Here is a 13,216-nt window from a genome sequence, read left to right on the forward strand (position 1 = left end):
TTTTTATTGTGAGATGAGTTATCTAATGCACAACGAAACCCTAATTAATTTAGGACACTCGTAATGGTGGACATCTGGGGAGACCCATATTAAAATTTAAATATTCACCCTTGTGAAGAACATTTTATTTACCAGGTAGAATGTAAGATATTTGAAATGTGAGATATTGGATAGATGATGTTGAATAATGAGTTCACAAATATTTGTGAGTAGGGCTGGGTACGGTACGGTATAACGTATCAAACTCTGATACCGTATGCCATATACCATACCGTACCATACCGGTATGAAGAATTTCATAAAATTGAATCCGTTAGTAGTTTTATATCCTCTTCATACGTACATTGCACGCACCCTTTTGAAAACAAACACACACATATATATATATATCTCACGTTACGCGAAAAAAAAAAAACTAGCTGCAAATTAAATATTTGGTGGTGGTCTATCAGTTCAGATCAATAAACACTTCAATTTTGTTCATTGATTTCAATCGACAATGGAAAGGTACGTAATTTGATATTTGTATAGTTGCCATTTTTTATTTTATTTATAATTCTCAATATGATCATCATGTAGATGGATCGATATGTTATATTTGTTGTAGGTACAACATAATCAAGGAAGTCGGCAGCGGTTCATATGGAACTGTTTCGAAGGCTGTTTGTAAGCAATCTGGTGAAGTGGTATATACGTACACCTCTCATATATAAAGGATCGAAATCGAAATCGATTACGTTTCTTGTTCTTTCTAAATTTTTTTTTATTTCTGATCATCATCAAACTAATTAACCACGTACGTACAGGTTGCTATCAAGAAGCTGAAAACAAGATATCGTTCGTGGGAATCGTGCAAGAACCTCCGAGAAGTCAAGGTAATTTGTTTAATTTGTTTGTTTTATATATTATTGTTGGATTTCAAGATTTTGTTGGATCGATGATTCATTATTTCGATCTTGATGCACAGACGCTACGAGCAATGAGTCATTCAAGTATAATAAAACTCAAACAAGTTATTATGGAACACGGTGACTTGTCTTTGTGTTTGAATACATAGTACGTAATTAAGTATTTTGGTTTATAAATATATATATATATATATATAATTTGTTGATGATATATCGATCTTGTACGTAGTACTTAATTTGTTTTCCGGCTCGTTGGTAATAATATTGTTTTGTGTAATTCAGGAATCGGATCTATTCCAAGTAATGAAGAACCGTAGAAAAGTAGCTTTTTCCGAAGCAGAAGTGAGGATGTGGTGCTTCCAAATATTTGAAGGTCTTGCACACATGCATAATCGTGGCTACTTCCATCGTGACCTCAAGCCAGGTAATTTAATTATTAGTATTTTTAGTTTTGATGATAAAACAAAAAAAAAAACTAAAATTCAGAAATATAATATATATATAAAATCAAATTAAATATTGATCATCTGTGAAATTAATTATTCTGTTATATATATTTGGGACAGAAAATTTGTTGGCGTCAAATGATGGAATTAAAATTGCTGATCTTGGAATGGCTCGGGAGGTGGATTCTCATCCCCTATTCACAGATTATGTCACCACAAGATGGTGAGTTGTTTGTTGTCGCTCATCTAGTCTTTAATTAATAAGTTCAAATAAATTTTAACTTCCAAATTAAATTTCCAATATATATATGTGTTGTAGGTATCGAGCCCCTGAAGTTCTGCTTGGTTCTCCAATTTATGGTCCGCCAGTTGGTGAGTATATATACGACACGTTATTTAATTTTTTTGGTTTTGTTTAATTTTGGAATATAATGCATTCCTTGACACAAATTAATATGTTTTTGCATGTATCTATTTGGTAGACATGTGGGCTATGGGTGCTATAATGGCGGAACTGTTTATTCTTCGCCCACTTTTTCCGGGCTCAAGGTACATTTCATGTTCCTCCCACCATGTTTCTTGAATTTATCTGATCCGATGTGTTTTTTTTTATATAATTATTTTGCGCTTATAAATATCCTTGTGAAGTTGATATATATATATATATATATTATCAGCACCTGCTGTGAACTACATTTAATTTGCTTCATGCATGGCCTATAATATGTTTTCCTTTCGTTTTGGCTTTTTAAAAACATTGAATATAATTGTTGATGTGTCTTTTGCATTTTTATGCAGTGGAGCAGATGAAATTCATAAAATAAGCTGTGTAATTGGGAGTCCGACCAAGAGTATTTTCCTAGTGCCATCATTTCAAGACAACGGTAGGTAGGAATACCATCTCAAAATCAAATATGGGAAAAGCGAGTCGCCCGATGAACAAGAAATTGACACAACTTAAGCAAAGATAGCTTCATTGATTGCTTTAGTGGAATGGGCAAGGAAGCAAGTGGCTGCCACTTGCCATGGCTTCTTTTGGTAATTTTTTGCATCAACTTGGGTTCTCTATTTTGGAGAAGATGAAGATTCTGGATTCTCTTTGAAGTTCGAATTCTATGGGAACAAAATATGAGCATCCATCGTGCCATAAGTTTGAAACTCGGAGTCTGGTGCATGCTTTAATATATATTTTTTTTCAGAATGTGTCGATGAACACTTGAGCAGTGACAGTCTAATCCCCACATTTTCACTAATCCATATAAATTTGGAGAAGAAAGAAACTGTGACAAAAATAAGGGTATACTGATATAACTTAATTTCCGTCCCTACAACAAAACTTCAATCATATCGCCCAACATTCTCTCGATTTGAAAAACGATGGAACCGTGAAAATACTGCCGATCCATGTATCAAGCAGATTTCAACTTGGCGGATGTGGATGCGAGATGGGAAAGTGTTTTGTGTCCCACAAACATCAAGAACATCCCCAGGATTCCAAGTGCCTTTAGTGTTGTGAACAGATCCAACTGCCAAAAAAAGTGAAGTTAAATATTTGATTAGTTTTGATCCCAGAAAAAAAAAAAAAAAAAAAAAAAAAGGAAGAAAGAAAGAAAGAAAGAAAGAAAGAAAGAAAGAATATGCTGGTGAACAAATTATTACTTAAAAAGAGGAAAAATAATAGAGGTAAACCTTGAACCAGAAGAGTGCATAGAGTGACAGAACAGCTGCAATGCCCAAATGGAAGAAAATGGCAAATGCTGCAGGAATAGTTGACCTCGGCAAATTCTTCAGGTTGGCGCGCAGGTAAAAGAGCTATGGAGGTGTAAATGCAAGAAACATTAGTGACAAAACAAGGGGACACAGAAAATGGTAAGAAATAAAAAATGCAAATAGGAAGTGGAAATATAAATCGGAAATTACCCCAGCCAAGAAACCCAAAAATGGCAAGAGAACAAGACCCAAGAAAACAAGAGAGAGCTCTCTAGGAGGACGCTTCTCTGGAGCCCTAAAAATGTGAGTTATTTCCGCCTTGGGCCCGTAGCTAGAGTAAGGGTCAACAGACTGTGGAGGAGGGTGAGCCGCCTTTTCGGGTGCGTCTGGCAAATCTAATTCGATAAGGCCCAGAAGTTGGAAGAATGAGTTCTCCTGAAATAGATGAGAAAAGGAAATTAGCTCGACCATGGAATGGCATATGCAGGAACTATGGATGGGAGGGAATCTCAGCAGCACAAAACTTTCACTCCACGCAACATTTACCATGACAGAGTCACCAACTGTAAGTTGAATGTCATATTTTCCAGACAAATAATAAAACTTCTCAACCAGTCCCAAAAAATCCTACAAGACACAACACAAAGATATGGACAAGTTAGCCATTTGTAGAAATGGTTAGATGTTTCATGTGCAAGCATTAAATAATGATTCTCAACAGTCGGTTTGAAGCTTCCGTTCTTATTTCACTCTAAATTGCATCTAAAATTTCAAAGCCCACATCATATAAATGGTGTAGCATTACTAGAGAAGGTTACGTGTGCTTACTAAAATAGTCTCGAACTTTGTCCCGGAGTTGCTCACCACAAAGATATGCTCAACTCCACTGTCATGTCTTAGTGAGAGGAATGCCTGCTTAGAGCATGATGGTCAAAACATAAAATACTTGACGTTTAAGGAACTATAGATTAGAACACCAACCTGGTGAGGCTTGAACGCATGTCCAGAAGGAGACGTCAAAGTAAAAGACAACCGCAATTTCTGGAGATGGTTTGCATATAAAGAAACAGTACTCCCTCCAGATAAATCCAGCCTGAATCACAAAATATACAAAAACTAAGCTGCTGCTCTTAACTGTTTCCCTAATGAATATAAAAAAATTACGAAACGAAATTTCTATGATCGTTAAGACTTCGAAAACCATAAGCCAAGAACCATGATATAAATATATATAAGATTGACAAAATACAAGAATGGCGGTGAAGGAAAAGAAGATAACTGCCAAGAAAAGACCTATGCAAGAGTTGGGTACAATTAAAAAATAAAGAAAACATGGTAACACACTGACCAGTGGAAGAACCAAGTATGCAGAACAGAAGACAGAGAATCACGAGACAGGTAGTTTATAGCAGAGAAATAAGCCAAAAGAGAGAAGGATATAACAACATGAATGGTTTCAAAGGATGTACTTTTTGTGCATTTCTACACTCCCAAGATCACTGTCAAGTACCGCAATCTCTGCATTGTCGACTTGAACTACTCCCGTTAAATGTATTGGAACTTTCGTTCGCCCACCAGTTACATACGTTTTCTTATATTCTGGATCATCAAGTATAATCTACAATTTGAAAACAAAGAAAATCAGCACAAAACAGAAAAGAAGAGTAACTTAAAAGAATACATAGAGAATGAGCAACAGGGGAAAAAAGGTAAGTACCTCAAAAGAAAAAACATAGTTCCCGATATCAATATTAGTTGGCAATGTTTCCAACACATGCATTCCACTGTCAGGGTCAAACTTAAGCTTCTGCATCATAAGATTCAAAGCACTTCAATTGTTCAGGTGCATTGTTCATATGCAGTTTTTCAGATGTGCTCAAAACTATAGTGTGACTGAGTAAGAAGTATTGAGTAAAAAGGTGAACCTGGTTAACGACAGAAGCATCTTTTGAACCTGAAACAAAAATTTGCCTGAGATTGACAGTCAGTGGCGGAGCAGCAGATCCCAACACAGTGTTGACCCGCACCTACAAAACATAAAGTGGCAGAGTAACAGACCAGACATGCATAGAACAAAATTCTGAGACAGTCTGAAGAAGAACTAAGTTGAAGACTTTCAGCAAACATTTTACAGGTGTCAATGACCCATTGTGTCGAGTGATGGACTAGGTCACATGATTGGAAGGTACAAAACGGATCTTCAAGACTTGTTGCAAGAGTTGGATCTTTTTCTGGGCAGCCCTCCAACAAAACCTGGAAAAAGAGCATATCTTTGATTTCTTGGCAGGACTGAGTCAGGAACTCGAGGATGTTCGAGAATGTGTTGTTGCACGAGAGCCATTCCCATCTCCTGAAGATGCATTTGTTGAGGTTCGGCGTGAAGAGATGTGCCACAAAGTCATGCTGCCCATCTCCTTACCAGCTGCGCCTTCTGCCCCGGAAGTCTCTGCCTTGATCTCAAACAAATCCGACAGCCAGGGCCAGCGCCAAGACAAACGCCCTTGGTGCGAACACTGCCAACGTCCCGGACATGCCAAGGAGAAGTGCTGGGAAATCCAAGGCAAACAAGTGGACTGGCAGCCACCGAAATGACCCCAAGGCCGTGGCTTCCAAACGCAAACAGCCCAAGAGCAACCTGCAACCTCTGGCATCACTGCACCATTCACAAAGGAACAGATAGAGCAAATTGAACAATATTGTCGTCTTCTACGTCAGTCCTCTCTCAATCCATCTCCAAGTCCACCTGTTGGCTCTTCCTCCATTACCCAAACTGGTAAAATCCGTTCTGCCCTAAATTCTTGTGTTGCAGAGTCTTGGATTGTCAATTCCGGAGCCTCCGATCATATGACGGGAGACACTAATCTCTTTTCCAATTATATTCTTTCCACTAGACGTACTACCGTTAGAGCTGGTGGTTCCCTAACTCTTGTTTTAGGTGCTGGCAATATTCAATTGTCGAGTGATATTATTCTTAAATCCGTTTTTCATGTCCCCTTCTTGAAGTGTGATCTGATCTCTGTCAGTAAACTAGCTAAGGATAATAATTAAGTCGCGAAATTCTTACCTTTCTCTTGTTTTATTTCAAGAACTACTATCGGGGAGGACGATTGGCAGTGCTAGGATTCGCCATAGTTTTTAATACTTCGAGAATGCTCCACCCATCAGTCGACAATCTCTTTTGTCCAGTGTCAGTTCTGCATCTGTTTCGATTTTTTCCAAAATAATGTTATTGCACCATTGTCTAGGCCATCCAAGTTTTTCATATTTAAGACGTTTGTTCCTTCATTTCTAATGATTAATAAAGATCTCGATTTGGTTTCATGTGATACTTGTCAACTTGCCAAGCATTTCAGAGTTGCTTTCTCTCGAAAGTCGTATACACCCTCGTCACCATTTTCATTAATTCACAGCGATATCTGGGGTGGTCCCTCAATGGTTACGACACAACATGGTAAATGATGGTTTATAACATTTATCGACCATCACACACAGGCCACCTGGGTTTACCTTCTCAGGAACAAATTTGACTCATATACCACATTCACCAAATTTCATCATTTGATTGAAACCCAATTTAATGCCCACATCCGCACTCTACGAACTGACAATGGTACGTAATACTTCAATACACTCTCGGTGACTGTAAAATTAAAATCCCATGGTATTACTGTTGTGAAAGAGAACAATGAACGGCGATCACAACAATAACAAAGAAATTACCCAATCAATAATAGCTAATAATATTGCAATATTCCCAGAGTTAAACTCTGTAATACAATATACCCTAGCCTCAGCTAGTAAACACTCACAAAACAGAAATGATAACAGAAGCTGCAGGATGCTTCCCACCACAGTGGCTGCAAAATTCCTCTTCCTTCTTCTTATTCTTCTTTCCGAAACGGAAAGTACCTCGTGAACCATGAGAACCAAATGAAGTAGTAGTAGTAGAAGAAGACATAGGTCCAGATTGCACAACAGATTGAGCCCTAGGCCCAAGAGATCCACTAGGCTGTCCTGGCATCATCAACAGTGCCCGCCTATTGCTGTTCTCCACTTGACGGCAACGGTTCACCAAAGTCTCATAAGATGTCGAATTATCACATACGACAACTTGTGAGTAGATATCTTGATTCAGGCCTTGCAGAAAGATATCATACTTGGACGCATCACTTTCATTGATATGAGGACTGAAAGGTAGCAGATCAAGAAATCGTTGCTGATATTGATCAATAGTCATTGATCCTTGCCTTAGAGTCAGCAACTCCATAGATCGTGCCTGACGAACAGCTGGAGGAAAATACAGTTTCTGAAACTGCTGACAGAAATCCCCCCAAGTCACCTATCCTCTCTCAGTACATGCCTGAGTAGCTTTGGCATCCCACCATAAGCGTGCTCTATCTTCTAGAACAAATTCTAGAACTTCCAGCTTTTGCTCCTCAGTGCACTCAAAAGCTCGAAAAGAAATCTCGAGTTTAGACATCCAACCTCTTGCCTGTTCAGGATTATCACCTCCCAACAAGGGTTTCGGTCCTACTTGCATGAACTTATTGATAGTGTAGCTGCGTCTACCCTCATGAGGACGATGTCGATCATCCTGATGGCGATGGTGACGATGATTATGACCACCTCCCTGGCCAACACTACCATGACTCTCATCAGCCATATCCTGAAAAGAATTGCACATTAAAATCCCAAATGCGCAATAATTACTTAAGACTAGAGTAAATCCCAAGTACTAATTCCCAAAATCTATGCATGCTCTGATACCAAAAATGTAGTGACCCTGCATGGAATCACCTACTAACTGGCAACTAATAGCATGCATTAAACTTAATACAGCAAAATTCTTAACAGAGTAAAAACATGCGGAAACATAATCCATAATTTACATAACAGCTTAGGAAAACATATCCAGACTTAAATCTGTAGTGATAAAACCATATCGAAGAACTTAAAAGTAACCATTATACAGCTAAGCAAATCCTACTGTATAAAATCCCCTGAAAGCTTCGGCTCCCTAGTCCTGCCTCGAACTACCGGCTCCGTTCATCCTGCGACCTGCCCCATGGAATAGGATGTCCAAGATAACAACTAGGACGTGAGCGCTAACGCCTAGTACATAAACATGAGTAAACATATGTATATGATTCATGCAACATGATGACTGGTAAAGGGTCATCTGAAAAGTCATGCTCAGTACCAGCGCCACATGAGTGCTGCCACCGCATGGATCAACCTATGGATGCAACCACACTCGTCTAGTACACCAGAGTAGTCGGACATACATGTCCCCGCCATCGCGGTACTCTCAGTGACAGACTATCGAGTATAGAGCTGAGAGGCTCTATAGTCAGGTATAACAAGGTATAGGCTCAACGTGTATATGCACATGACACATGAATATAGAAAGCAGTAAATCATATATCATGCCATATAATAATGCCAAATAAAATGCAACATATAAACATGTATACTCGCTGGCAATCTCAGTCAATGTTTACGTACCTCTAGGCTAGTTCAAGTATATTAAGATCCTAGGTTCCAAGCCTATATTCAAAAGTTCACCGTATCACTACATAAATTCTATAAGCCTTAACTAAGCTAATAAGTACTCCCAAAACTTAAACAGATTCCCGGACCATACCTTCGTCCGTAGTTAGCCCTTTGGAGTCGCTAGTCCCGGATGACTATAACCACACATTGATTATTCCAGAATCTCTATTATAACCGATAGGGCCCTCAAGTGTATATCTCTCACTATATAACTGAAGAAAGAAACTCGGGAATTCGTATTTCAAAATGAAATCGAACGAGCCCTATTTATAGGCAAAATTCCCGGCCAGGATCGGAACTTCCGATTTCAGGATCGGAGCTTCCGATCCAGCTCACTGCGTGCATGTGTGACACGTCGGGATCGGAACTTCCGATCGGGCGATTGGAGCTTCCGATCTGCTCTACGTTCAACACTTGTCAAAACTTGCGGCTGAGTCATCGAGCATTGCTGGCAGCTGGAGATCGGAACTTCCGTTCCTGGATCGGAGCTTCAGATCTCTGTGCTTCCGATGAGGTTCCGAAGTGGCTAGGATCGGAGCTTCCGATCTGGATTCGGAGCTTCCGATCCGGCCCAAATTCAAAAGCCCAAATTCTTTTCCGAAGTCCAATAACACTCCAAAATTGATTAATTACCAACCCTTAATCATGTTTAACATATTATTATCTTAAAATGGAACCTGAGTTACTACATTCTCCCTACCTTTAGATATTTCGTCCGCGAAATAACATCTAAAGACAAAATCAAGATAACAATATGAAACATCAAACCATGTTTTATTACAACAACTGTAATTACATCTTACATGGTAAATCAAAAGTACAAAGCAAACAACTCAGGATATTCCGCTTGCATACGACTCTCAGTTTCCCAAGTTGCTTCTTCAATGCCTCGGCGCTGCCACTGTACCATCACAAGTGGTATAGTTTTGTTCCAAAGAACTTTCTCCTTCCTGTCTAGGATACGGATTGGTCGTTCAACAAAAGACAGATCTGGCTCTAGCTGAATATCAGTAGACTGAATCACATGAGATTCATCAGCTATATATTGTCGAAGTAACGACACATGAAAAACATTAAGTATACTGGAAAGATTTGGCGGTAAAGCCAAATGATATGCAACATCTCCGATCTTTTCCAGTATCTGGAAAGGTCCAATAAAACGAGGAGATAACTTGTCTTTCACGCCGAATCTCATTACCTTTCTGAAAGGTAATACTCGGAGAAACACATATTCACCAGGCTCAAACTGAAGTGGCCTGCGACGAATATTAGCATAACTGGTTTGTCTATCTTGAGCAACTTTGATCCTATGCTTGATCAAATCTACCTTGTCTAAAATCTGCTGCACCAATTCAGGACCCTCGACTTGTCGTTCCCCGAATTCATCCCAGAATAACGGAGTACGACACCGTCAACCATACAATGCCTCGAAAGGTGCCATATCAATACTACGATGATAACTGTTATTGTAGGCAAATTCGATCAAAGGTAACTGATCCTGCCAAGATAAGCCAAAATCCATGACAGAAAAATGTAGCATATCCTCCAGCGTACGAATCATCCGTTCTGACTGCCCGTCATTCTCCGGATGATATGCAGTGCTCAAACTTAGAGTGGTACCCAATGCCTCCTGAAAACTATCCCAAAAACGTGAGGTAAATCGCGGGTCTCTATCACTGACTATGCTCACTGGAATCCCATGTAATCGCACCATCCTCCAAGAAATTTCACATTTTGTATCGATCAGGGAATCAAAAGTGCCCCATAAGTTTTTTGAAATAAATATACAAGTCCTGATCATAAAGAACTATAATGTGAAACATATTTCATGTTTCAAAAGAGACTCTTATTGCCAAACATAGATATTCTATAACAAGAGAAGACCCTCTCTTAAAGTCATCATTACAAAATCAATTGACAAAGAGTTAATCTGATCTCAAGCACAGTACAACATAATTACCAGCGAAGCAGCACATATAGACGTGTGTTTTACTCGCAAAACAGGCCTAGCACTTTCTCTGCTTCGTAATGGCTGAGAATGCAAGTGAAGGGGAATGAAATAAACATTCTTTTTTTTGCTTCAAACATTGATCCACAGGCACTTAAATGCATGAAAGCATATCAGAACAATGCTGAGGCAGAATTCTCGACAGTATTTGCGAATGTTAGAAATGAAGCTTGTGAAATTACAAAAAATAGATACCAAAACAGAAAATGTTCCCATGCACGGAACATCTAATCTATACACACTTTGTGGTTATCTAACACATTCACAAGCCCACGTTTTGCATATCACAGGACCTTGTTTCAAGAATATGGTGCAAGATTCAAACCACTGTGAATGCTTCAAGTTAAAGTTAACCACTTCCCTCTACACATGTTGAACCATTGCAACGAACGGATTCCAAATATCCCATCGAAACTTACCATGTGTGATATCAGAACGATAGAATTCCAACTCATCCACAGTCAATATACATAAAATGTTGGATAACTTGAGATGACATGAGTAGGAGAACTACATACCAACTGATAGACCAGGTATGGGCATTGCAGTTTCATTACTTTGCAATGATTACCTGAGCAGCATCAGTATATCCTGAGATCTTTACAATGATGTCTAGACCAAGCTTCGAAGCCTTCTCTCCGCTGACTAAAATGAGAGCAACATGAAGACGTAAGAATATATTTGAGCATATCTCAGAATATTAAAAATTAATTAATTAATTGCAAAAGAGAGCATTTCGTAATATGTTTATAGTTTCAGAGGCCAGACTTAAAGCACAAGGGAAAAGAAGAGAGTATCCTTGGAAGGTCCTGAATGTTGATTTAGAGTACAAATACGTATCATCTATGCAAATATTTATTATTGTAATCCCCAGTTAAGCTCGTTCAAGCACAAGAACATTTCTTGGATGAATATGCAATCCTCATTCTCATTTCTTACCACTTGCAAAATAAATCAAACAAAAAACTTGCATGATTTGACATAAACTATAATAGCAAATGCACTTTTATTTTATCTCCCAAAATCATTTCACAACGAAAAACACCCAAGATTCACTCAAGAAAACAAAGAGTGACAGGATCAAACCTCAAATAGGAAGCTAAATAGACAAGAGCATAGACTGCATAGCGTTGTTTTTCGGAATCCAACCAAACAAATACCCAAATCTACATGAGCATAAGAACAAGCATATAATAAACGAATACATACAAAAAATAAATCAATCAATACAATTACCGAATCACAAGAAAAAATTATACCACCCAATTGAAATAAGGGATGAAGCTAATGATTCCCATCACAACAAACATCACGTCTGTTATGGATTATGCCGGAGTGATCATGACGATAATAATAATTGCGGAATAAAACAATCAACAAGAACACCAAGATTTACGTGGTTCACCCAATATAGGCTACGTACACGGAGCTGCTGCAATATTTATAACCGGAGAAATATTACAAGTGTATACAAAACACTCTATCTCACCACACTCAAACCCCGAGTATTACCGAGAAATAATTCTCTAACTCACAAGAGATCTCCGAAAAAAACTCACTTTTTTTCTCTCTTTTATTTTATTCTCTCTTTGTTAATACAAAAGAAGAGAAGAATGGGATTTTCTACCTTGTGAAAGCCAGCCAAAAAGGAATTCAATATTGATTTTTGTACACGTTTTTAATCCATCCATATTCAATGTCAAATTTGGATTGCTGCCGGCCAATGTGAACTCCAATCCAACATGTGCATTCAATTTTGGTTGGTGGTTGTCTCCAACTTTCAACAATCTCCCACTTGAAGACTTGATTTCAATCATGACTTCACACAGTCAATGCAACAGCTCATTCTTCCTCTCTTATGCTTGCAGTCCAACTGAAGTCGAGCACAACTTCAATTTGTCAGTGGTCACCACCTTCGTGAACATATCAGCAGGATTTTTACTTCCAGAAATATTCTCAAGACTTAAGACTCCATTCACCCGATCTCTAAGGATCCTGATTCCAAGGATTTGTTTTGCAGCACCTAAATCCTTCATAGCAAATTCTATCTTTAGTTTATCAATCTCCTTCAGACAAACTTCTGCTATCAACATATCATCTACATATACCAGTAGCATGATATAAGAACCATCAAGCTTCACATAACACCAGTGATCAGCATGATACCTCGGGAAACCATCATTATTCATTACATCATCAAACTTTTTGTACCACTGTCTTGGAGCTTGTTTGAGACCGTACAACGTTTCTGACCACGCAACAACACCAATTATATGTTTTATATGTTTGAGATACTTATATGTCATTAAATTAATGATCATAGAGGTTACATATACCTTAGATGTATAAACATATTTTTGAATGAATTATATGTTATTAATGAACATAGATGGAAGATGTACTAAATTTTCAAGCAAATGTACTATGTATCAATACAAATGGTACTGCGTTTCTGACCACGCACCAACACCATAATGTAAAGTGCATGATTATATAGCATCAATGATGAAATTGACACATGTTTATGAATCCTAATGTCTAATTTTGGTAGCACATATGGTGATTAACAAACACATGCATGCATATGTATC

The 13,216-nt window shown here is 38.3% G+C and overlaps 2 protein-coding genes across 2 annotated transcripts; one reads left to right on the top strand and one right to left on the bottom strand.

Annotated features, from left to right (window-relative positions):
• The first annotated feature begins 499 nt into the window (after nt 1-499).
• LOC140861785 (cyclin-dependent kinase F-4-like) lies at nt 500-2,457 on the top strand. Its single transcript, XM_073264793.1, has 9 exons — nt 500-507; nt 608-686; nt 807-875; nt 1,191-1,332; nt 1,475-1,577; nt 1,674-1,726; nt 1,837-1,903; nt 2,153-2,238; nt 2,357-2,457. Exons 1-9 carry the CDS (start codon nt 500-502, stop codon nt 2,455-2,457), a joined length of 708 nt encoding a protein of 235 aa, XP_073120894.1.
• A 181-nt stretch (nt 2,458-2,638) lies between these two features.
• LOC140861787 (dolichyl-diphosphooligosaccharide--protein glycosyltransferase subunit 2-like) lies at nt 2,639-12,442 on the bottom strand. The gene is made up of 13 exons (XM_073264795.1): nt 12,253-12,442; nt 11,197-11,270; nt 10,578-10,649; nt 5,484-5,708; nt 4,990-5,091; nt 4,782-4,871; nt 4,534-4,682; nt 4,046-4,157; nt 3,893-3,976; nt 3,611-3,691; nt 3,275-3,499; nt 3,044-3,166; nt 2,639-2,880 (listed from the first exon to the last, which is right to left on the bottom strand). The coding sequence occupies exons 1-13, from the start codon at nt 12,440-12,442 to the stop codon at nt 2,764-2,766; spliced, it is 1,644 nt and encodes a 547-aa protein (XP_073120896.1). The 3' UTR covers nt 2,639-2,763.
• Nucleotides 12,443-13,216: the final 774 nt, after the last annotated feature.

This window comes from Henckelia pumila, chromosome 4, assembly GCF_033568475.1.
Source record: "Henckelia pumila isolate YLH828 chromosome 4, ASM3356847v2, whole genome shotgun sequence".
Taxonomy (NCBI): Eukaryota; Viridiplantae; Streptophyta; class Magnoliopsida; order Lamiales; family Gesneriaceae; genus Henckelia; species Henckelia pumila.

Coding starts and splice junctions, on each gene's coding strand:
- LOC140861787 (XM_073264795.1), bottom strand. CDS start 12,442: ATGATTGAAATCAAGTCTTCAAGTGGGAGATTGTTGAAAGTTGGAGAC. Junction 11,271..12,252: donor TTTTGGCTGGCTTTCACAAG/GTAGAAAATCCC, acceptor CTCTCATTTTAG/TCAGCGGAGAGAAGGCTTCG. Junction 3,977..4,045: donor ATGCGTTCAAGCCTCACCAG/GTTGGTGTTCTA, acceptor TGCTCTAAGCAG/GCATTCCTCTCACTAAGACA.
- LOC140861785 (XM_073264793.1), top strand. Junction 876..1,190: donor AGAACCTCCGAGAAGTCAAG/GTAATTTGTTTA, acceptor TGTGTAATTCAG/GAATCGGATCTATTCCAAGT. Junction 2,239..2,356: donor GCCATCATTTCAAGACAACG/GTAGGTAGGAAT, acceptor GGAATGGGCAAG/GAAGCAAGTGGCTGCCACTT.